We start from the raw sequence: 26257 nt of genomic DNA on the forward strand, positions 1-26257 counted from the left end.
TCTAGAATCCTTTACAACTGTGAATTGTTTGTTTGTTTGTTTTTCCAGTATGAGATAATTTCTCCTGTAGGTGTAACTGCCTCATTCCAGCCCAAACATACGTTCTATAATCTGTTGTGGCCAAATGCCTGGAAATGAGCTGGCAATTACTTAAGCAGTAGCTAAGTAATATGGAAAGGGATATAAATTGAGTTTCCACTCTCAGTGCTAATCTTTTTCTGTTGATTATTTCTAGGGTCCAAGGTCACCATTACAACAACATTGATTAGAACTGCTGCATTGCAAGTAGTTGGGAGTGGAGTATAAGGTGGAAATTAATTGGAAAATTTTTTTGAAGTTATTTCTAAACAAAATTCTGAGAACATAGTCAACTCCTGGACTGGAGGTCTACTTCATAAATTATCCAGCCCTCTTGTTTTTCTCTTGGTGAAAGCACAAGGGAACTCGGAAAGATAAGTTAATATGCATAAATAAAATTCTTTGGTACCTGTTGGTACCAAACAGTTCTATATAAAAAGATAAACTTAGCCAAAATAGGATTTCAGTAGTAATATTCTCACTATTTCACTTGAACGGAATTTTCTGGCACCAGGGTGAAGGAAAGGGCATTTCAAATAGTATTCTGATTATATCTAAAGAGTACCCCCGAGGTTACAAAAGCCCTAAGGACCCTAATTACCCAGAATAGCGAACATAGGAAGGTTACTTGATGGTTCTGAAACTAAAACCCATTTTATGAGTTCGTTATTTGGGACACGTTGTGGACTTGAGAAGGACAGGATGGTAGTTATTGTTTTGTGTTCTTCCGTACTAAAACTTGCCTGGGAGCGCACCTAGCACCATTGCTCAAGATTTTTTGCATTCAACATCATTGTCCGTGGTGTCTCGGCTTGAGTATTTGCTTGGGTAATTTTTTTATTTTGCATTTGTTTTCTAGTGATTCCCCTTGCTGAGTTCCCTCTGTAAATCCATTAATACTTTCAGAGAGCTGAGGGGGTGGAGGGGAGTAATTATTTTACATAAAGTTGGTTTGATTTAAATTGTTATAATGAGTTGCTTTACAAATTATACGTATGTCTCAAGTACCAAACTGGACGACGACGCCGCCGCCAGTTAATCTAGGAGAAACCGTGTGAGCTGCAGCCGGGAGTGGAGCGAGGCGGGCGCCTTCCCGCACCCGGAGCGCGGGCCGATGGGCGGCGGGCCTGGCGAGGCGCCAGGGAGGACCGCAGACGCGGCGACGGGGCAGCGTGGGGCCGCCACCCCGCCCGTTCCACGGGGTGCCACCCTGAGAGGCCAAGCCCCGCGTGGGTCGCTGGGTGCCATCGGCACCGCCGCCTTTCTCCTCCTCGTTACCCAGTCCGCTTGCCCGTCTTCCTGGCAGCTCTGAGCTACCCCAGGGAGCCGGACTCCCGGAACGGCCGATCCGCGAGCCTGGGGCCCGTCGCGCGCGCGGAGGACGGAGGTCGGGCGGCGGCGCAGCCGCCCCGGGCACGAGGAGGAGCGCGAGGCGGTGAGGGTGCACAGCGCAGGCTGGGCGCCGGGCCTGAGTGTCCGGCGGAGGGGGCGGCGCCCTCCGCGGCTCCGTGACGGCGCCTCCGCGCCCCCGGCTCGCCGCGGCTCCCGGGATGCGCGGAGGCGGCGGCGATGGCGATGATGCCTGTAGCCCTGCATCCTTCTCGGAGGCGCGCGGAGCTGGGGTCTGGGCTGCGAGATGGAGGAGGAGGGGCGGCGCTGCGGCCACCGGGCAGGTGAGAGGCCGCGCGGGCCCCTGGAGGAGGCGCCTCCGCGGGACTGGGAGGCCGGGCCCCGGGAAGCCAGCGGGTTAGCGAGGAGCGCGCTGCGCGGGTCCAGGCCCGGCCGCCGCGCACCTGCGCCCCTGGCGCGGCCTGTGGGGCAGCCACACCGTCCCTGCCGGCCCGCTCCTGGGCTCCTGGGCTCCTGGGCTCCTGGGCTCCTGGGCTCCTGGGCTCCGCGGGCTGTGGAACCCCTCCACACCACCTGCCTGGCCAAGCCCTCCGTACCCCCCAAGCCTCTGCAGACTCTTACCAGCTTCCCTGGCCCGGCAGAGGCCCTCCTTCCCTACCCCGGGGAGCCCCTACCCACCGCAAGCCCTGGCAGGCGTCGACCTCTAACCCCATCCCATTCCCAGACTGTGGGGGAGGGGGGCTCCATAGCCTCCCCATCTCCCTCATCCACTGACCCTACCCCACCCCATCAGCTGCTCCAGGCTTCAAGAGGTAGTTCAACTGGGGACAAACAGCTTGGGCTCTGAAGTCAGATAAATCTGACTTGAATCTTAGTGACCTTGGGCAAGTCATCTAACTTCACTGAGGTTTTCCGGATCAATACAAACACAATGGGAATAATGACAGTACAGAATCTTGCTCTCAGTGAGGGTTAGACTCTGAAAATACCTACCCTCGAGGAATTTAAGGCGTTATGGGGGAAAGAATGAGTGGGAAGAATCTAGGTCATGAGATGACTTGTGAAAGCTCATATAGAATGTTCTAATAGGTATTAAAATATGAAGACAGCACAGTAAATTATCAGAGGCTCTTTGCACATCTTACTGAGAAATTATTGCCACTGCACATAAATTTTCATTTACTGTTCCTGGCTTACCAGTTACTTTAGGATCACTCTTCCTTAGTTGTAACAAGATGCGTAGGATATGAATTCATTCCATGTTATTGCGGCTAATATGCCTGCTTAAAACTGGTTTTCCAACTTAAAATTTTTCTGATTTTATGACTATAATCACATCTTCCTCCAGGACCTATTTATAGGCACGGAGCTAGAGTAGCTTTTATGCTTGCACTGAAAAGAAAGTTGGTAACCTTTATATAATATTTAGGCACAGCCCATAGGTATTCATCCCCCTCCCCCCACCAAATCACTGAGTGTTATAGTTCTGCCTTCATAACTTCATTGCAAATTGTGATCTCAGCCTCCTCTTTTTTATTGTCCCAAAGTTAGTGCTAACACCTGGGTTTACTTTCCCTCCATTTGCTTTATTGCTTCTCACCTTTCTCTGGAAAAACCTTTACTTCTATTCTGTCTTCTGCTTTTCCTCCCTTTTCTCTTCCCAGCTTCTTATTCCTTTTTCTCTAATTATCCCAATAGGAGTGAATTATAATTACTTTATACCAGAACCACAATTATCAACCTTGACAAAAAGGTACAAAAAAGTGTATATATATGTGTGTGTGTGTGTGTATATATATATATATATATACACACACACATATATATGTATTCAAATTTTGGGTTCCAGGAACTTGGAGTTGTGAAGAGATTGCAATACCTACTCTACTTCATAGGATTATATTGGGAATGAAACAGAGTTTGATAATTTATGAGAATGAAACAGAGTTTGATAACTTACGTAAAGCTCCTAGTATAAGTGCCTGGCATAAAATAACCACCCAGTAAAGTACAGCTGCTGTAACTACCTCCTGACCTGGCGATTCCGGACTCCCAGTCCCTGCAGGGCTCCCAGCAGCCCTGCCTTCATCTCTCTGCTGTTCTGTTTAGCATGGTGGTGAGGAATAAGGGCTTTAGAGAGTAACTGCTTAGGTTCAAATTCATGCTCTACCACTTTAGCTTAGGTGTACTCTCTGAGTCAGTTTCCTCATCTGTAAAATGAGGGTAAGTTACACTATCTCAGGGCTGTTGTGAGGATTCAGTAAGTTAACAGTATGGAGCACTGAGAACAGGGCCAGGTACATCATAAGCACTCAGTAAAGTTAACATACTAATAATGATACTGATAATTATCTTCCTGACCTAGAATTTCCTTTATTTTTTAACCTATCGAAAACAAATTTATTGCAAAAAGTATAACTGTACCACAAGCGAAATTTGCCCCTCAACTCCTCCAATTTTTTTTTCTTCCTGCCTCTTACCCTTGACGAATGTTGGGGCCTCATCATATCATTTCCCCCTTGAAAACTCCCTTTCTCTCTCCTTGCCTGGGGTCTTCATAACTTCCATCACCTGACTTCTTCGTTATTATCCAGTTAGTCGATATTTCTGTTAGCATCCTAATTCCAGACTCTTCATCCTTCTGATTTTCCCAAACCAAATTCCTGCTTCCCTCTTCACCCCTGCTCTTTTCCCTACTTCCAACCCTTGGTTTCCTCTTTGGAAGTAGGGAAAAGAGCAGGGGTGAAGAGGGAAGCAGGAATTTGGATTAAACTTTGCTATAAACAGCAGTATCACTTCTCTGCTCTTCCTGCCTCCTCCCATTGGGTTTTCTCTTCTCCTTTTCACCAGTTAACATCAGTCCTCCAATTAACAATACAATAAACAAACAGTAAACAGATGTCTTTTTCACTACATAGGTATCAAAAAGGGTTCAGAAACAAGACACAATCTTAAGTGAAAACAATAAGCTATCCAGTGTTATTTTTAAAATTCTAATCATCAGGAAACAAAAGGTCAGGATTTATATCTTTCTCTCACACAGACTTTTGTAAGGAAAGTACAGAAAAGTTGGTCTCACTTCCCAATGGAGAAATTCATCATATTGTCCTGATCTTCACTATTTGTCCATTGAGAATATGAAAGAGGTTGTCGTCTTCCTTCATGAAGGACAACAGCTAGTTGTATGGGTCTCCCCAGTACTGAAATTTGCCTGATCCTGACTGGCACACCCGGTCCTGTTATTGGATGCTAGAGGCTTCTCTGTTGGGTGGTGCATAGCTGCTTCTTGGAGCCCCCAGTAATCCCTCACTGACCTGGCCCCTTCCTCTGCACCCCAGGATCCAGCACTAAAAGGCTTAAACTCTGAGCCCCAGCTTGACCTGGTAGTTAAATATTCTGAACATTACCCCTGGACTTCCCCAGTGTCATTGGTTATTCCTAAAATGCTGGATTAAAGCAAATACTATTTCTGTTGTCAAGAACATGGCACCAGTCTCCAAGGACCAACTAAAGCTGTCCCACTTGGAAACGTCTTTGGAAGCAGGGTGGACACCAGGTCACTTAGGGCTTTGGGTTTTCAAATAACAGAGTGTACTTTAAATCTCGTTGAAAATAGGGAGAGAAAAAAAAAGGTTAACAAAAAGGAGCAAGAAGAAAAACAAGTTATTCTTTTAAGTAGAGGCTGTGTTTTCTCATCTTCTTACCCACGTCACCTAGCATCCAGCTGGCATATAGTATGCACATGATAAATGTAAATTGAGTGAATAAATGCATGAGTGGGTGCATACCTCCTGCTTCATCATTTGGAATAATGATAACTCACATTTACATAGCCATTTAGAGTTTACAGAGCGGTGCTTTGCACCTTGTAAATCTCATAAAATATAATTCCGATAACCCTTCATTACTTTCATTTTCCCCTCAAATGTGGTCCAATACAAAGTTTTTTTCCAACGAAGGGTATGGAGTTGGCCAAGAAATCACAAGCAAGGAGAAGAAATTATAAGTACTGGAAAAGAAAGGATTCTTCCTCAGGAAAGAAATAGGATTTGTTGATTTGTGGGGGTTGTTTTAAAGGCCCACAATATACTTCAGCAATACCCTCTGCTTATATTTGAAGCCTGTGCTGTTTCTCGCCTCAGTCCTGCTGCAAAGACCTACTCCCTTTCTAGGAGCCTGTCTGGCTCTCTCCTTGCCCCTCACCTTTCACCCAGCTAGCTCCTCCTCACCAAGACTCCCTGCAGCCCCTCTCAGCCTCCACTCTGTGTTGGATTAAGTTCCCCTTCTCCTACCTCCCTAGCACCCTGCTGTCATCTGATTTACCACATTAGGCTGTCATTACAAAGGCTGATCTCCAACTAGATTGTGACCTCTGGCAGAGAGGTTGTGTTCTTGTGTCTCCAGTATCTGGCACAAGAGTGTTTCTGAAAGTAACATCTGCATTCCCTTCAATCAGAATCTCAATGGTGGAGGCCCAGGAATCGGCTCTTTTTAACCTGCTCTCCAGGAGATGCTTTAACTAATTTGAAAACCACTGTGTCATAAAACCTAAAATTAGCAGGATGAATGTATTTCGAGGTGTTTGTGTCTTTTCTGTGCTGGGCTTTGAGAGGAGAAATGCTGTCTGTGCACTGGGTCAGAGCTGAAAACTTCTAGTGCTTTTGTCGAAGATCCTGAGGTCACTGTTTTCTACATTAATTCCTTTCTGTTTCTGGGTGTGCATTTTTGTGTGCAGGCTTTTCTGCCTTGGTTCTCTTTTGTCACATATGGCTCATCTGTGAGTTGAGGCCCTGACTCCCTTCCCACAGAAGGAAGAGTCCTTTCTCTCTGAAAATGAACTCAACGGACCACCTTCAGGATGCTGCCAACACCACCTTGCTCCATGTGCTTCCCTCGCAGGGAGGAAATAGCACAGCTGTCCGGGAGAATCTCCAGGATTTCATCCATACGGCCACTTTGGTAACCTGTACTTTCCTCCTCGCCGTCATCTTCTGCCTGGGCTCTTACGGCAACTTCATTGTCTTCTTGTCCTTCTTTGATCCAGCCTTCAGGAAATTCAGAACCAACTTTGATTTCATGATCCTGAACCTGTCCTTCTGTGACCTCTTCATCTGTGGCGTGACCGCCCCCATGTTCACCTTTGTGTTGTTCTTCAGCTCAGTCAGTAGCGTACCGGATGCTTTCTGCTTCACCTTCCATCTCACCAGTTCCGGCTTCATCATCATGTCCCTCAAGACAGTGGCCGTGATTGCCCTGCACCGGCTCCGCATGGTCCTCGGGAAGCAGCCTAATCGCACGGCCTCCTTTCCCTGCACCTTGCTCCTCACTCTGCTTCTCTGGGCCACCAGTTTCACCCTCGCCACCCTGGCCACCTTGAAAACCAGCAAGTCCCACCTCTGCCTCCCCATGTCCAGCCTGATTGCTGGAGAAGGGAAAGCCGTTCTGTCTCTCTATGTGGTCGACTTCACCTTTTGTGTTGCTGTGGTCTCTGTCTCTTACATCATGATTGCTCAGACCCTGCGGAAAAATGCTCAAGTCAGAAAGTGCCCCCCTGTAATTACAGTAGATGCTTCCAGACCACAGCCTTTCATGGGGGCACCCGTGAAGGGAGGGGGAGATCCCATCCAGTGCACCGTGCCAGCCCTGTACAGGAACCAGAATTACAACAAACTGCAGCATGTTCAGACCCATGGATACACCAAGAGTCCCAGCCAGCTGCCCACCCCTGCAGCCAGCCGGCTGCAGCTGGTATCAGGTGTCAATCTCTCCACGGTTAAGGATTCCAAGGCGGTGGTCACCTGCGTGGTCATCGTGCTGTCGGTCCTGGTGTGCTGTCTTCCCCTGGGGATTTCTTTGGTGCAGGTAGTTCTGTCCAGCGATGGGAGCTTCATCCTTTACCAGTTTGAACTGTTTGGATTTACCCTTATATTTTTCAAATCAGGATTAAACCCTTTTATATATTCTCGGAACAGTGCAGGGCTGAGAAGGAAAGTGCTCTGTTGCCTTCAGTACATAGGCCTGGGTTTCTTCTGCTGCAAACAGAAGACTCGACTTCGAGCCATGGGAAAAGGGAACCTCGAAGTCAACAGAAACAAATCCTCCCATCATGAAACAAACTCTGCCTACATGTTGTCTCCTAAGCCTCAGAAGAAATTTGTGGACCAGGCTTGTGGCCCAAGTCACTCGAAGGAAAGTGTGGTCAGCCCCAAGATCTCTGCGGGACAGCCCCACTACGGTCAGAGCAGCTCAACACCCATCAACACGCGAATCGAGCCGTACTACAGCATCTATAACAGCAGCCCGTCCCAGGAAGACAGCATCCCGTGTAACTTACAGCCAGGAAACTCGTTTAAAGGGTTTGCCAACTCATATATCGCCATGCATTATCACACCACTAATGATTTAATGCAAGACTATGACAGCACTTCAACCAGGCAGATCCCGGTGCCCTCTGTGTAGAGTCTTGGGGGCTGGACAATCTCGTCTACACTGCTTTTGTTTCTGATACTAATGGATGGGTTTTTGTTTGGTTTGGTTTTGTTTTTCACTTTGGTGAGACCAGTACTAGATCAAAACGTAAAAATTCCGCTAAACAGTTGGCAGTGATGGTTTTCTTTTGTCTGAAGTATTAGCATCTATTAATTTCTTGGCGGTTTCTTAACATTTTAAGAGTTGATGTAAAAGGTTGTTATTTAGATTTTTACCCTGACCTGTGCTCCGATCTTTTGTACTAAATTTTTAAATAGATGCCCGGGAATGATCATGCTACTATGTTAAAGAAGAGAAGGAACTGATTATGACCTTTTGGGTCAGTGTCATGGGTCTTCAAAGTCTCTATGAGCTGGAATGTTTCAAGAATGCGAAAGTATGATCTTTCCTGAGGTGTTATTTTTATTAATTGAAGTATAAATTTTGATTCTTTGAAGTATTGAAATGGGGAACAAGACACTTTTTTGGTAGCAGGCTCATTTGAATAAATAATATATTGTTAAAGCAGAAAATCAGAAATATTATCTGTAACTACCTTTACCAAAAATCCATAAGCATTGGGTACTTTCGTAAGACAGTCAACCAGGAATATGGTGTTAGGCGTATTACCATTTCTTATCATAGACATTATTATTTTGTGTCAATTGAGTAGCTGTATAGTTCATTTTAAAAAGAAAGATGTTTTTGCCTGGTAAAAGTGAATTATTCCATTTTGGAATATTCTTATCCTTGTGAAGAGGACTGCATCTGTGGCAGAGGTATGCTATTCCTGGGAGAGTTGGTACTAAATGTGCTCATCTCAGTCAGGGTGTTATTATGTGGGAAGCAACCTAGACTGCTATGTGTTAGACGATCCTTATTATTAAGAAGGCACAAGGATGAGATTGGGAATGTTTTGATTTGTGCTTTCCTTCTGTGTGAGAATGGTTTGTTAACAACTTGACAAAAAATATCCAAGTAACTATTTAGGTATATATATATTTTTTGTCTTCCTTTATATGTTACCGTGATGGAAAAATTCTTAAGATGATCTGTTTTCAAATTAATTGTGTATTTTCTCCCCCGTTAATCTTAAACTAGAGGTGGGCAGTAGGAAAACTAGATTAAGTATTTCTATACCTAAAAATAATTTTATTATGTACTCTGTGATGCTTAGCATAACAACTGTAAACTCACATTTTTATGGAAAAATATTTTCATCATACAGTTAACATTTGAACTTGCTACAGTTTTTGAACTATTAACTGCTAGACTCAAGATGAACATCAAGATACAAAACCTATCTTTATAAATTGTTATATTCAAGAACAGTTATTGCAGATTGGAAGGCACTTTATTCCTTTGGATGAAAGGTATTCAATTTATAGCACCCTCTCCCACGTTGTTCCCACGTACAGAGGTCATGAGAAGCATGGAGAAGACACAGTAGATACTCAGCTAGAACTCTGTTCAACCTCATCTTACAACTCTTACTGTTCAGTACAAATCAACCATTTCTGTTTCTGAGATTGAGATACAGGTTTCATTTTATTTTCAAATTCACCTTTTAGGACTCTCTTCTTCCCTTTCTTCCTTTATTTTTGCTATTAAATTTTATAATAGAACAGAAAATATCCACTCTTTCACATTTTTTTGTAATTGAATGCTATTTTTGGAAGTCACTATTACCAGTTTCAATTGTGCTTTTATATTTTTAAAATAACACTGTTTTCATTCATTAATACTCCCATGAGATAGATTAGTATATTACCTCTTTTTAAACAAAGAATTAAGAAATCTAATATCCTCTTCCAAGATCATTTGAAGAATTGTGGCACTTTTCAGTAGTGCTTTTCAATTAGACTTTTGTCTAAATTCAGAATTTGGTATTTATTCCAATAAGCCAAATGGCTTTATAATTAATAACATTAATCCAGAAGATATTTCAAACTTTTTAAAGTATGTATCTCTTTTTTGGCCAGGCATTTCAAATGTGATTCAATAAAAGGTTTTTTTAAATGTAATTTCTACTTGTAATATGAAAAGTGACAGTTTCCTGTGTGACCTTTGAAATGACTTGACCCATCTTTGGGAGGTGAAAATTATAGCATAAAGAAAACTAAGCATGTGCACATGAGATATTCAGTTTCTTTATGCTCACTCATCAAGAAATTATTGATTCAACTTGCATGAAAGAGAGTGGGCTAGATTCTTAGCCCTCCTCTGTATCTATATGTACATACAGGTAGATGTATATAACTTCTCTCTTCATAAGGGCTAAAATGAGAACTAAAAGTCATGAGAATTCAGTTGAATATGACTAATTAGCAGGGCATATTAATTAGTTCTCTTGATGCTTTACTGTGATGCAAAGTCTGTGTGTATGTCAAACATTTTATAATTCTTCTGATGTTAACCATTAGGCCAGATTTGTATTTCTGATGCTTTTAATGTTCTTTTAAAATAATGTTTAGAAAATAAAAATATTGAAAATCCTAACCTTTCTGAATATCAGATTACAATACTATGACTTTCATGTCTAATCATTTAAATCAGAGAATAGTAGTGATCATTATTGCAGAATGGATAGCAATGTGGTGAAGCTCAGAGAGAGTTATTTTCCTTAAGAGATGAAATGACATTTTTGACCATACTGTGTAGCATGCATGATACTCAGACTAAACAAGAACAGCTCCAAATGTTAATTATTTACCAAACTAAATTTCTCACCCAGCTGGGAAAGTCCTGACTGAATATTTCAAAAACTTCTTTAAAATGAGATTAATTTGGAAAAAGATACAGAATTTTGGAATTTTTAGTTCATCAATCAGAGTTTGGTTTTCAGAATCAGAAAGTATTAAGCAGAAAGGGATTGAATATAGCAAATTAGCTATCTACTAAATTATTAGAACATCAGGGCTCTATGATGGGTTTTTAAGAAAGATTCCAAATAAACACTACCAGCCTGATTAACCAGGAGAGCTACTACTTCTGCTGCAACTCAGAAAGGGGAAGTCAAGAGGCCTCCTTGGACTTTTGGTTTCATGGACCACCCTGTTGAAGTAGATATTCAGAGATGAGGAACTTGCTGCCACTACTACTACCTCTACAACTAATCCTCTTGACACCTCCAAAGCAAGTGGCTGAACAGAAAAACACTGCTGCAGAAATAAATTTGGCATATGTATTTATTTCGTGGAACCCAATTTGCATTTAAAACCCTAGCTGTCCACAAGTCTGGAAAGTGTAGTTACACTAAAACGGTAATCGAAAAGAGGTTTGGGACAGGTACTTGAGTTCCAATCTCATTGGTCCTCAGTGGTCCTCCTTTTTGGTACTCAGCACTTGTATCCACACTTCTAGCCATTCTTTCAAACGACGGCAACAGCAACAAGACCATTCTCCCATTTGAAATAATGCAGTCACTTCTCTCATTTAAACAAAAACATGCCTTCTCTTTTCCAGACTGGCTGCTTTTATTATCTTTTTCTATGTCTTCAGTGTTCTGCAGTTTTAATATGATATGTATCTTTTTATTTATCTTGGGATTGATTGGACTTTTTGAATCTATGTTCTGGTGTCTTTCATCAGTTGTGGACAATTCTCAGCCATTATCTTCTCAAATATTGCTTCGGCCCCATTTTCTCTATTCTTTCCTACCTTGGCTCTCACTTTTTCTGTCTTTGTTTCTGTTTTGTACAGTGATGCACCACAACAACGATTTGGTCAATGGTGGGCCCATGACATTGTAATGAAGCTGAAAAACTCCTATTGCCTTGTGATGTAGCCATCATGATGTCAATGCATTACTCACTTGTTTGTGGTGATGCTGGTGTAAACAAACCTACTGTGCTGCCAGTTGTATAAAAATAGAACACATACAACTATGTACAGTGCACCATGCTTGATAATGATAATCAATAATTGTGTTACTGGTTGATGTATTTACTATACTTTCAACCATTATTTTGGAGTGTACTTTTTCTCCTTATGAAAAAAGTTTGCTGTAAAACAGTATGCCATGTTATACCTGCAGTAGTCTTGTACATCTCGTGTTTATCATGTCTTTTGACTGCATCATTTTCTCTTGTGCTTGATTTAATCTTATGTTATTTTATTCATCATGGCCCCTAAGTGTACAAAATCCACTCTTAATGTTGCCGTTCAGAAGCCACGTCCAGTGATTGAGCTGGAAACAAAATTAAAAGTGATTAAGGACTATGAAGGTGGAAAATCAGTGAAGATTATTGCTTACCAGTCCGGCATATTCCATTCCCACCAGAGCTATGATTCAGAAGAACAAGAACAAAGTGACAGAAGGTGTTATAGCATCTACTTCATTGAAGGCAATGAGACTAACACAAATTTGATCAGGTCCTGTATCAGACATGGAAAAACTGTAATGACCTGGATTGAAGGCCAGACACAGAAATGTATTCCTCAGCACCATGACGATCACGGCCAAAGCAAAAGTAAGTTTGCCATCTTCAAAGAAACGGCTGGATCCAGCTACAGTGTTGAATTTACTGCTAGCTCTGGGTGGTTTTAACAAATCAAGAATTGTTACTCATTACATAATGTGAAAGTGAGTGGTGAGTCTGCAAGTGCTGACGTGAAGAATTTTTGGAAACTCTAGATTAGCTGACTTTGGAGAAAAATTACTTGCTAGAGCAAATATTCAATATGGATGAAACCTCTCCATTCTGGAAACGGATGCCTGAAAGGACTTCCATCCATAAGGAGGCCAAATCAATGCCAGGTTTCAAGGCTTTTAAGGACAGGATAACAGTCTTACTTAGGAATAGTGTTGCAGGCTACAAATTGAAACCCTTTGTGATCAGGTACAGTGAGAACCCCAGGGCCTTCGAGCATATCCATAAGCACACGCTTCAGTGCACTACACAAGCAATAAGTAGTCATGGACGACCCAGCCTCTTCCAAGATGCCCTCTTGAATTGCTATGCCAATGAAATGGAGAAACTCTGTTTTGAGAATAACATACCTTTCAAGATTTTGCTTATTGTTAATAATGCTCCTGGACACCCTCCTTTTATTGGTGATCCTCATCCCAAGATCAAAGTGGCGTTTCTCCCTCCAAACACCACCTCTTTGATCCAACCAGTGGATCAAGGAGTTATAGCAGCTTTTAACACCTCCTACCTGAGGAGGAGCTTTGCCTAGGCTATTGGAGCAACTCAGGAAGACACTGAGAAGACACTGATGCAATTCTGGAAGGATTATAACACCTATGACGACATCAAGAACCTTGGTTGGGCTTGGTGCAATGTCACCAAGGAGTGTATGAATAGCATATGGAAGAAGAAACTCAAGAGGTTCATCCATGACTTCAAAGAGTTTGCCAAGGATGCAGAAGTTGCAAAAATCAAGGGGGCTGTGGTTGAGATTCAAACAAGGCAAACACTTTAACCTGGGTATGGATGAGGATGACACTGAGAAGCTCACAGAGTTCGTTCCTGAGGTATTAACTAATGATGAGTTGTTAGAACTGGAACAGGAATGTATACCTAAAGAAGAGGCAGGAGCAAAGGAAACTGCAGGAGAAGAAAAAGAAGAACCCGCCCACCCCTTCCCAGAAAATTACAGTTAGAGGTTTAGCAGAAGATTTTGCAGGTCTCAACAAGCTTCTTGAAAAGTTTGAAAACATGGACCCCAACACCAAAAGATTTTCATTAATAGAGTTAATGAAATGTTAATGTAATGTTTATGGTGCATTATCTGCTTACAAGCAAATCTACGATGAAAAAAAAAGCAAACCAAACAAACTACCATGGACGTATTTCTGAAGAGTAACACCTCCTCAAGAAGACCTTCTGGCATGTCCTTTAGGAGGTATTCTGGAAGAAGGCATTGTTATCATAGGAGGTGACAGGTCCATGTGTGTTATTGTCCCTGAAAAACTTCCAGTGGGACAAGATATAGAGGTGGAAGACAGTGATATTGATGACCCTGACCCTGTCTAGGCCTAAGCTAATATATGTGCTTGTGTCTTATTTTTTAACAAAAAAGTTTAGAAAGTAAAATAATAATAATAATAATGTTAAAAATAGAAAAAAGCTTATAAAAGAAGGATAGAAAGAAAACATTTTTGTACAGCTGTATAATGTATTTGTGTTTTAAGCCAAGTATTACAAACGAGTTGAAAAGTTTAAAAAATTTTCAAAGTTTCTAACGTAAAATGCTACAGTAAGGTAAGGTTAACTTATTACTGCAGAAAGAAAAATATTTTTTATAAATTTAGTGTAGCCTAAGTGTGCAGTGTTTATAAAGTCTATAGTAGTGTACAGCAACGTCCTAGCCTTCACATTCATTCACCCTCACTCAATGACTCACCCCGAGCAACTTTCAGTCCTGCAGGCTCCAATCATAGTAAGTGCCCAATACAGGTGTACCATTTTTAATGTTTTATACCATATTTTTACTGTGCCTTTTCTATGTTTAGATATACAAATACTTACCATTGTATTACAGTTGCCTATAGTATTCAGAGTAGTAACATCCTATACAGGTTTGTAGTTTAGGAGCAATAGATTATACCATATAGCTGAGGTGTGTAGTAGACTATACCACCTGGGGTTGTGTAAGAACACTCTATGATGTTTGCACAATGAAATTGCCCAATGACACATTTATCAGAACATATGTACCCTGTTGTTAAGCAATGCATGACTGTATTCTGCATAAGTTCTTCCAATCTATATTCCAGTTCATGAATTCTCTCTTCACCTAAATTCAATCTGTTAAAAATGATCATCAGATCTCTCATTTTAATTATTATTACTGTATTTTTCATTTCTAGAAAAAATATTTTTGCTCATTTAAAAAACCTGTTACATTATATTTAAAATTTTCCAGTTTCTATATATATTTAAACAGAGTAAAGATATTTTTCTAAAATAACTTTGGTAATTTTAATATTTTATTTTTTAATAGGCATCTTGTCTATTGTTTTTGCTGGTACTCCCTCATGATACCTTGTTTCCTTCATGCTTTGTTTAGTTTTACTGTGAGCTCCAAATTTTCCTTGAAAAAATTTCTATGGAAATTCCCTCCACTGGTTGAGAACAGTGGTTTAGATGAAGGTACATCCTTCCAGAAAAAATGTGTGTCTCCTTCTTCTTTCTTCCAAGCATCTAAGTGTATTACCAGTCCTGAACTTGAAGTGTTCTGGAACTATCTAGATGATATGCCTTATATATTAGGCAATAAGCTTATGGTTACAAACTATAAGGGGTGTTTTTTTGTTTTTTTTTCCATTTCTTGAGGTCCTCTGGATGTGGAGTAGAATGGAGTGAGGTGAGTTTTCTTGTTTACCCCTACTCTAAGAGTGTAGATCTTTGGGGGTCCCAATTTTATAGGGAATGGATCTCCTTTTAAGAGGAGGGAGAGGGTCATCAAAACTGAACCTCAATTTCTCTAGGTTTGACAAATGCCTTCAGGTCAAAAGTACCTACCATCATTCATTTACCTCTTAGGGTTCTTACTTTCTTGTAATCTCTTATTATCGTATCTACTCTTTGGTACTTTTAAGAAGCTTTATATTTTGGAGGGGGCTCTGAAGTTGAAATGTTTATTGTTAACTTTGTCAAAGTATTGGTATTTCCACTAACCTCCCACCCAAACTGCTCCATTTAATAATAATAATAATAATAATAATAATAATAATAATAATATCTACATTTTTTGAGAGAAGCATCACTATGTACCAGGCACCTTACGTTATGAGGTAGTGACTGTAATCATTCCCCATTTTACATGTAAGGAAACTGAGGTATAAAAAATTTAAGTACCCTAATTCAGGTCACTCATGCAGTAAGTAGCACTGCAGTGTTTTTTTCAACTTTTTTGGCCATAGCCCACCATATGAAGTACACTTTATAACACAATTCATTTACACTTAACAATCATTTCATAAAAAATACGCTCACTAAATGTAGTATACTCTGCACTCTGTTTTTTATTTGATTCTTTTTTAATGATTTAAAATTTTCTTGTATAATTTCAAATCCACCAAAAGTTGAAACAACATTACAATGCCCCTCATTTGAATTGGCCGGCTTACACAGATTCATCACTGGTCACATTTGCTTTATCTCTTTCTTTATAGATACACTCCCTTCACTTTCTCTAAATGACCTGAAAATACACTTCACTCCTAAGTACTTCAGCATGAATCTCTGAAGATCAGGGACATTTTCCTGTGCAACTATAACGTCAGTTCCATACCTGAGAAAATCAACACTAATTCAGTAGCATCACTTAATATTCCACATTCAACTTTCCTCAATTGTTCTGAAAACATTGTTTACATATATAGATATATTTTAAAATTCAGAATCCAATCAAGATTTATGAGTTGAATTTGACCATCATATCTATTTAGTCTTCCCCCAATCAAGCAGACAGTTAATTTGTCTGAACTCAAACTTCAAACCCTGTCTTCCCTCCAATAAGCAGCAGCTGAAATTTCTGTGCAGTTCTTTAGTCTTAGCCGGGTTTCTTGAAGTTACCCTGTGCCTCAGTAGTTCATGGGTCAGCCAAAGATTTTATATGGAGATTTTATACGCAGAGTTTAAGGCTTCCTCTCTGTGACTACGTCCCTGCCAGGATTTTCTCTCATTTTCTAGCTGCCCCCGGTGCCCTGAACTTCTCCATCCTCCGATTTCTCAGCTGGTAAAGCTGCAGGATTCTATTCAAGTTTTAGCCTTGATGCAGCTCTAATGGGGCCTATCCTCAGGCTAAAGCCATTAAAAAAAAAAAGTGGTAAATTCACCAAGTTCATTGGGCTTCCTGAATCCCTGATTCAATTTCTATAATGATTTTACAACTCACACAGTTTTTCTGTTTCATCTTAAGCAACTTTATATGTTATATAATATTAGTATTACTTTATGCTATCTAATGTAGTAATATATTATTGATTATATTCTTCTAAAAATATTTTTCCCATTTTACCTAAGTTTCAACTGTCTGGGCATAAAGTTATTCACGATTCTATTTATTCTTTGCAAAATCTGAGTTATGTCACTTTCTTCGTTCCCTTTCTTATTTATTTGTGCCTTTTCCTCTTTTCTTGGTCCATCTTACCAAATATCAACAATTTTATTAGTTTTTTTTAAAGAACAAAATCGACTTTATTGATCCCATTTATAGCATTTTTGTTTCCTTTCATTAATTTCTAGTCAAATTATTTCCTGCCTTCTACTTTCTTTGGGTTCATTCTATTTTTGTTTTTCAAATTTCTTAAGTTTGATACCTAATCCATTAATTTTCTATTTTCATCTTCTAATATAAATATATTAAGTCTATTGGATCTATAAATTTCCGTTAAAGAAAAGCTTTACCTGTGATCCACCAATTTTGATACACATTTGTATTAGTTAGCTGGAGCTGTGGTAGCAAGCAATTTCAACCAAATTTCTGTGGATTACCACAAAGAACACCTGTTTCTTACATGCTGACTGTAAACTGACTGTAACTGCTCCATTCTGAGATCCAAGCTGAATATCTCCAATTCTGAGATCCAAGTAGTTATCTGCACCATGCCAGTCTACGACACCAGGCATAAAGCAGTGACCCTTAAAGACTTCTGCTCAGAGTGGCGCACATCCGTCCGCTCACATTTCAGTGGCCAGAGCAAATCAGATGGCAAGCATGATGTCAGTGCTTGGGAAATATAAATCTCCTCACAGGTTGAGCACTGCAAGACCATGAAAATGGGCTGGAACGTGTAATTCTTTCCCAGGGTAGAGCAGAAACTATTTGGAACAATAATATAATTTGCTACAGTATTATTTTTATTATCATTTAGTTCTAAGGAGTCTCTAATTTCCATTATTATTTTTTCTTTGGATCCACAAATTATTTAGAAGTGATTCTTTTAATTTCTAAAAATTATATTTCAGTTATTGATTTTGAACGCAATGACATTGTGGCCAGAGAGTGAGATCCATGTGATTCCAACCCTTGAGGAGTAGTTGAGATTTGCTTTATGCTCCATTCATGGACTGTTTGTGTAAATGATCGGAGTGTACTTGAAAAAAATGTGTAGTTTTCAATTCTTGGGTAAAAAGCCTATTGATTGTGCCATTCAAATCTGTGTCATTACTGAAATTTTTTGTCTGCTCCATCCTGAGAGAGGTGGCATCAAACGTGCTTATACATTGAGAGTAGTCTGCTGACATGTGTGGGCACTCTGCAGAATAGCTTACGGAGGGAAGAGAGGACTTATTAGTTGCTGGCTTGTTAAAGTGGAGGTCACTGAGTTTCTATAGGAGTATTAGGTAAAAAATTCAATAAAGAAGATGGTTGATATTACTTAAAATTCATTTCTGAACCTTATGTAAGGTTCGGAATGTACATGTTTTTCTTTCTTTTTTTTTTTTTAAAGTGGTGAAAGAATAGTTTATTAGAAGAGATAGTACACTTCCAAGAAATAGAAATGGACCCGAGCAGTAGAGAATGGCTCCAGGGCCCAAGGTGGCATTGTTAGGAGAAAAAGTACACTCCAAAGGATTTGGAGCGGGTCAAGCAAAAGAAGAGACTCAAAAGACTTTTTACTTTCTATTGAAATGATCACATCCTCACACTTTTGAAGTGCAGATTCGTTTTATGAAGACTGTTGTAATTAGTCTGAAACCTATATGTGTTCAAGGAAAGCGATGTAGAGGAAGATTGCCTCAAGGCAGCCTAGCAAATAAGAAAAAGGGGCGGGAATAGAATATTTCCTTACAGACTGCCCTTACAGAAGCCTTTGTAGGAGTTAAAACTGAATTGGCAACAAGGAATGTTGGTTTAGATTGAGAAACTCATCTACTTGACCTAGAGAGCTAGTCTTCTTTTGTCTGTTGCTTTAGGAGCATTGTTAACTTCGTCTCCTCATAACTCTGCTTCTTAGGAGATAAAAGAGTGTTTCACCATTACCTCCAATATGCTGACACCTATTCTACAAGTTTTGATTGTGGTGCTTTGAATATTGTGCATATGTAGGTGATGACAACGGCCATTGGACTTACGTGATGGTAAAATATACCAATTTCAGAGAGGTTATAATGTGAAAAAAAATGTGTATCTTACAACTGGTGATACATGATATGCATAAGCTAGGGGAAAACACAAAATTATGGTCCCTTGATAAATAATTTAAGGATCCTTCTCTTACATTAATATTTTGAATTAGTGTTTCCAGGCGGAAATTCCCGATCGTTCTTGAGATTTTTTTTTAAATGCTAATGACACTCAATTTGATATCTTTATTCCTCACCTCTCTCTGGACTCCATGCTTGTCTATCCAATTGCCTGGTCAACATCTCCATATCTAATAGACATCTCAAAATTTAACATGTACAAAACTGAACTCTTGATTCCTCCCCGCTCCCCACCAAACTTGTGCCTTCTGCTGTTTTGTCATCTCTGTAAATGGGACAATAACCCAAGTGCGGAGCTCAATTTAGTATCCTTGACTCCTTTCTTTCTCTTGCACCCTCTGTTCAACCTACTGACAAATCCTGAGTTATCTTGAAAATATGCTCTGAATCCAACTATTTTTCATGTCATTCACCCTCATCCCTCTAGCCCATGCCTCCATCATCTCTCCCCTGGAGGATTAAACCAGTGTCATCCTCTTTTCCAAGCTTCCAGCCTTTCTCTTCTGTAGTCTCCTTCCTGTGTGACTGTGACCCTTGTAAGGTAAATCATATTTGTCGCTCCCCAACTTAAAACCTTCCAGTGGCTTTCCATCCCACTTAGAACAAAATCTGAAGTCCTCGCCACAGGCAGCATGATCTGGGCCCTGGTTTCCTCTCTGTCCCCGTTTTCTTTCATCTGTACCCTGCCTAACATACTATACAGCCTTTCTGGCTATTTCTCACATGCTTCAAGTTTGTTCTCAATGTTAGACATACTTCAGCCCGGAATGGTCTTCCCCAGTGGCTTTTTCTGGTCGCCATTCAACATAGCCCTCCATCCCTCTGAAGTACTTTATTTCCTTCACGGTTCTTATCATTACTTAACTTTATGCTACTGTATTATTCTGCTCGGGCAGCCATAACTAAATACCACAGAGTAGGTAGCTACAATGACAAATTTATTTTCTACCATTTTAGAGGCAGGAAGTCCAAGATTAAGATGCCGTCAGGGTAGGTACCTTGTGAGGCCTCATTTCCTGCCTTGTAGAAGGCGACCTTCTCCTTGTGTCCTTACATGGCCTCTTCTCTGCATGCTTGAGGGTGGGGAGGGAGAGGGAGAAGGGATATGTGATGCAATAAGAAGAATAACCCTGATCTAGAAATTTCTGGTGTCTCTTCCACTTCTTATAAAGACACCAATCCTATCAGATTAAAGCCCGGGCCTTATGACCGCATTTAACTTTAATTACTTCCTAAAGGCCTTGTTTCCAAATACAGTCACATTGGAGGTTAGAAGTTCAAATATCAATTTTTCGTGGAGGAACACAATTCAGTCCATAATGGTTACATATAATTGTTTACTGGCTGTCTCCCCATGAGAGTAAAGCTCTAATAGGGCAAAGACTGCTTTGTTCAGCACCATGTCCCTAGTACCTATTAGTCCTTGGCCTGCTGGGCTTTCAATGCATAACTGTTGAATAAGTGAATCAAATATTAAATGATTGAATGGAGGAAGCCTGGAAGTGATGTCAGCCCAAATCTCCATCTGGCTGGCTTACGATTGCCCCATGTTTGTTATTTTTTTGTATCTCTCTGTTTCCAGGATGATAATCAGCAGGATTTTAATGAAAGGGGACATGGGTCTTGATTTAGGAGGATTACAAAGCCTGTTTCTGACTGTTTACTCAATTATGGGACCAACTCTCAGGGCATCTTTTCCCAAGGGAGACCACCCTAGCTGCTCAGGAGCTGCCAGACAACCTGTATTCATTCTCTTTGGAATTCCTTGGCTCATTATGCAGCCTGAGGACACGGAAGATGAAAGCAAACTCTTTAGTAACTACAAGAAGTTAAAGGAGAGAGAGAGAATACCAATTACTTTAAAGTACAGGACAATTTGAATAACGGTGCAGATTTAGTGAAATTTTGCTTTCCATAAGAGATACTAACAGGCAATCTCTTTAGGTCCAATACCTTTGAGATTAATTTTACCAAAGTGAAAGTATCAGTTCATTGCTTATGTACAAATTAATGAATTTTCCCTCTTCTACCCCAATAAACAGATAACTCTGCTTCTTTATAAATACACTTAGCTGGTGCCAAGATAAGTTCAGTGTTTCTCTGAGTTCCATGTATGTGCAGGCTTGACACTTTTCTGCACCTTCAGCTGCCTGGAGCATGCTGATGAATGGGAGATATTTCAATTGACTCTCAATGTGGTAATCTTGATTTTCATGCAAAGCCTGATGTTTTGCAAAATGTAGTTTGTTCAGATGCCAGATAGGCCTTAAAACGTGGAGCAACTCACAAAGAGTGCTGTATGCCTGTCTTCTGGGGCTGTGGCACTAAGATTCGTTTTATAACCAGTGTAAATTTCTTCAGGCTCAACACATGTCACATCTGACATCAGCAAGGGCTAGTGAAAGCTTTTTCCTCATGTGTTGATATTAGCAATAAAATATGTCAAATAAATTATAAGAACTGATTTTATTAATATTGCTCTGAGGAAAGTTATGACTGGGAATTATCTTCACAGAGAACCATGATGTTAGATACTTTCATTGAGGAATCCAGAGTACCTCAGAACTGGAATGTTTTCAGTTCATGGAACTGGAGATTGAGAATTCTGGTCTTTTCTTGACCTTAGAGATCAGGGACTTTACTTCAATATCTGCCCATAAATGGGGGAAATAAAACAGAAGGAGACAGATACTGTAGTCTTGTTAGGGAGAAGAAGCGACATATGGACCATGAGAAAGCAGTGCTAAGACAGCAAAAAATTAATTAAATGATGTGGTGCACCAAAAACCAAAAAATAAGGACTGGTAGAAAACCCATGGGCATTGGAATAGTTAGGAAAGGTTTCATAATGTGTGGGTAAGAGAGGATGAAATTTCATGTATTTATTCAGCTAATATTTGTTGGGTGCCATTTTATGGAAGGTTTGAGGAAAAACAAAAGATATATTCTTTATTCCAGTAAAGAAAAGATGATTTATTTGTATTGTTTAAATCATAAATACATATGTACGATCTGGATCTAGATAAATGGCAAGTACACTTGAACTGCTTACCGTCACAAAAGAATTATCAAAGAAGGGAGGGGTTTGATGGCATTTAACCAGACCAGAATTCCCAAGGTGACAATTTACTCTTACTAGTGAATTTTCATTTGCCAGATTTGTGGGTTGCATTAGCTTTAGAAAAGTTAGTGGTGTTCCATGATAAAAATAGTACGTGGAAAAAATGAGGTTATACGTTACCAGGACAAAATCAACCATTTTCCTCATTTTCCAGGGTATTTTACTGAACCCCCCCACCCCTCCACCCCAGCCCTTTGGTGTTATCTTTCAGGTGGGAAATAACAGTGTTTCATGGGATGTAGGTGTTCCTGGGGAACAGAAAGCACTATAGCATATTATTTACAAACATGGACTCTAGAATCTGAATTGATTTTAAATGCTGGCTCAGCCACTGAGAGTTTAGTTCAATTCTTTGAGTCTCATTTTCCTTATCTGTGAGTTAGAGATAGTAAACCTACCTCACAGGGTATGTTTAGCAAAGTGCATAGCATTCAATAAACGTTCAGTAAGTGGCAGCTATCAAGAGCAGAGTCTGGGTTAGCCTGTCATGTGAAATTCAAGGAATAATGACTCACGATTGTTCACATCTGGCTTTTGGGGGTGAAACAATTTCTTGGAGGGGGTTGATGAAAGCTTTTTCAACAAATGATTTATGTCATCATGGTTTAAGAATATTAGTAACTATAATTAAGTATGAAAAACTAATCTAGAGGAAAAACAACTTCCAATTTACTTGATCAATTATTTTCTAATCTATGGGATAATATTTGGAGCTCTGATAAAATTCTTAAATGAGTACATTAGTTCTTACGACTATTAAGGATCACTGGTGACTAATTTTATTGAGGACAAAGAAGCTGTTAGAACCAAAGAAAGGTCACTATTTTTAGCAATATTACTGAGTGAATATAGAGTATAGGAGATTTGACTTACTGGATGTTAAACCATAAGTTTCTGGACTTTCAAGGAGGAAGTTTATTTTTAGTATTATTATGTATTTACGAAATGAAAATTATGTTTGTACTTCAGAAATATATGCGGGAAGCTACACATTTTCCCTTACATTCAAGGCAGTGTACAATTGCGTCTATGAAAAGGTACTGGAAATCAATTTAATAGATTTGAAATATGTAATGTAATAACATGATTAGACATGAGATGTTTAGCACTATTTTATAGTTTCACAAATGTTGATAGTTGAGATGGCTACCATTTCAGAAGTTCTGCTTGATTTACTTGATTTTGGTGAAAACATTTTGTTTCAAATATAAAAAATACTAAAATGCTTAACAATTTCCAAATAGGCATGGATGCAAAACATTACAAGCTCTATTTCATGTATTTGTAATTTTGCCTTTCTTTCCATTTTGTAAGTTTTTGAGACTGTCAGGCCTGCTATTAATTTCTCTAAGTATTCAAGAGTGGAATTCCAGTAATCTTCAAAATGTAGTTTGTTCTAACTTTCCATAAGGAAAACATGCTCCTTCTTCCTAATCACTGTTACTTCTAATAGAGAAGCCTTAAAGATACCAGGACCACAGGGAGAGGAGCCATGGTTGGTGAAAGAAACCTGTTCATCTCTAACCTTAGCTCTGACTGGTTGTTTACCTAATAATGTGTGGTCTTGATGCTAATGTATAAAGTGACAATCTCATTTTCTGGAAGGTGATGGAGCATTTAGTTACTCTACAGTACTGTCATATAGTGCAAGTGAAGAATAACGATGATCCCTATCAACTCCTCTACACGTGTCATGCTCTTTCCCTCAGGTTGTTTTGTTTTATTACATGAAACCTGACTTACGAATGACTGTGTGCACCAGTATACATCCACCTATTAAATATTAGTGAAGCTCAATTCTTTCGCAGATGAAAAATTAGAATTTCTATTATTTTCTTCCCATAACCGACTGGAGCACATTGCCTGCTTGTACGACCTACGTTGAGAATACTGGCATATGAAATAAAGCATGCCTTTATATATGTAGTGGGCCATGGTTTCTCTACCACCCCTGCCAGACAACTGAAAACAAATGGAGAAATAGATTTTCTTTTAAGCCATGTCACCATGGCAAAATAGTTTTAAAACTTTTACCTCAACAGTTCATTATAACATATACCATCCATATACCATGTTTCCCTGAAAATAAGACCTAGCCGGACAATCAGCGCTAATGTGTCTTTTGGAGCAAAAAACTATAATGTGGTCTTATAGTAAAATAAGACCGGGTCTTATATAAGACTATGTCTTATATTAATTTTTGCTCCAAAAGAGGCATTAGAGCTGATTGTCCGGCTAGGTCTTATTTTTGGGGAAACATTATATGAAAGTCCTATTTCTATGTTTAGAGGGAAATGCAAGCACTGGTAAATAAAATCACTCAATACTTGGAAGAGTTTAAAATTAGATTCTAGGACAGCTGATATTCTATTTTCATTTGAAACTGATTGTAAGTCCTATTTACTCAAAATTTAAATCTTATTATTTTCCTGTTTAGCTAAGGCCTTTATGTTAGATCTTTGGTGCTACTGGGTCAGTGATTTGGCCTGATCATGTATTAGGAAGTTTAAGCATTGTCAGAAATTAGGTCACGCCTTTGTATCAGATTGATTGAAAAGAATGGTTCCCCAGGGACTGTAAACAAAGCTTGCTATTCAGGTTAGCTGAGTTTTTTTTTTTTTTTTTTTTTTAAAGATTTTATTGGAGAAGGAGAACAGGACTTTTATTGGGGAACAGTGTGTACTTCCAGGACTTTTTTCCAAGTCAAGTTGTTGTCCTTTCACTCTTAGTTGTGGAGGGTGCCGTTCAGCTTCAAGTTGTTGTCCTTTCAGTCTTAGTTGTGGAGGGCACAGCTCAGCTCCAGGTCCATTGCCGTTGCTTGTTGCAGGGGGTGCAGCCCACCATCCCCTGCAGGAGTTGAACTGGCAACCTTGTGGTTGAGAGCTCACTGGCCCACGTGGGAATGGAACCGGCAGCCTTCAGAGTTAGGAGCACGGAGTTCCAACTGCCTGAGCCACCAGGCCAGCCCCAGCTGAGATAATTTGTGATCCTTTGTTGCCCGAATCCCTTTAATCAAGGAATTAAGGATACAAACTAGAGCTGGTCTATAGGCCCCATCTAGTGGTATCTCGAAGAAAAACAGGTAAAACTTAAAAAAAAAAAAAAGTCTCTGAGTCTTACAATCTTCCTGTATGGATGAGATACTAGTCATTTCCCTGAAACCCTATTGAGGAGGATCAGTATGTGTGAAATTGTTAAAAGTGAAGTTCCTAAGTCACTGATTCTCAATCACTGGAGAATTTATTTAACATAAAGAGAGTCACTGAGGAAGCCTATTTAAAAATGCAGTCTTAGGCTCTGCCCTAGAGTCTGATTTAGTAGGTCTGGAGTAAAACCTATCTTAATAGAATCTCCAGTTTGGAAAAGACTCCTCAAAGTGCATTAGGCATATTATATCTGAGCCCTTCCTCTGTCTATCAGGAATTCAGCCTACTTAGTTAGATAGCAGAGTGGCTGCACAATAGAGGTAGCAGCAAACACTTTAGAGATCCAATGAGACTTCACAGACTACTGATTGGGGGCCCAAGATTTAGAAGGGATATGGAGATACCTGGCCTAGCCCTCCCCTCAAAGAAGTTGAAGTGAAGACAGAAGGCTGACTTTTTTTTTTTAATTTTATTTTGAAATAATTATGACTTGTAATTTTAAGAATCTTCTGTGGTAAACTATTCTAATATAGTTTACAAAATTTCCCCCTCTCATCAGAGAAAGAGTTTGGCCTAATCAGTCTCAAAGTATCTTCTAGCAGTAAACTTTCACAATTCTAACTCCCTTCCCCCCATACCTATAATCTAAATGTGAGGGTAATTCTATTTGTCTTAATTCACTGATATACTCGTAATAAATACAATTCTATAAGTTATTAAATAAGTCAATTTTAATGGCTTTGGTCCCTGATAAAAGCAGACAGGGGCAAGATTAGGAAATAATTTATACTTACTGGGAACCTGGTGTTAAGTACTGGGGCTAGGATTTTTATAGACAGTAAAATTAATGCACTGATACAACCGCCTTATGACGTAAGCACTCTCTCTACAAAAGAGGAAGTGAGGCTCAAAGAAATTAATTGATCTGT

General features: G+C 39.8%; 1 protein-coding gene across 4 annotated transcripts in view; it reads left to right on the forward strand.

Annotated features, from left to right (window-relative positions):
• The first annotated feature begins 1522 nt into the window (after nucleotides 1-1522).
• The window catches only part of LOC117033012 (ankyrin repeat and SOCS box protein 3), a 137367-nt gene continuing 112632 nt past the window's right edge, over nucleotides 1523-26257 (forward strand). Inside the window, exons 1-2 of one of the 4 annotated variants that reach the window (XM_033124861.1) lie at nucleotides 1523-1751; nucleotides 6328-11552. In XM_033124861.1, coding sequence (XP_032980752.1) covers nucleotides 1629-1751; nucleotides 6328-7887 — 1683 coding nt within the window. In that variant the 5' untranslated portion in view covers nucleotides 1523-1628 and the 3' untranslated portion in view covers nucleotides 7888-11552. Of the gene's footprint in view, nucleotides 1752-6163; nucleotides 11553-26257 lie in introns of those variants that run through there. The other 3 variants (XM_033124859.1, XM_033124862.1, XM_033124860.1) reach the window with 3 other exon arrangements.

Source organism: Rhinolophus ferrumequinum, chromosome 13, assembly GCF_004115265.2.
Source record: "Rhinolophus ferrumequinum isolate MPI-CBG mRhiFer1 chromosome 13, mRhiFer1_v1.p, whole genome shotgun sequence".
NCBI classification, from domain to species: Eukaryota; Metazoa; Chordata; class Mammalia; order Chiroptera; family Rhinolophidae; genus Rhinolophus; species Rhinolophus ferrumequinum.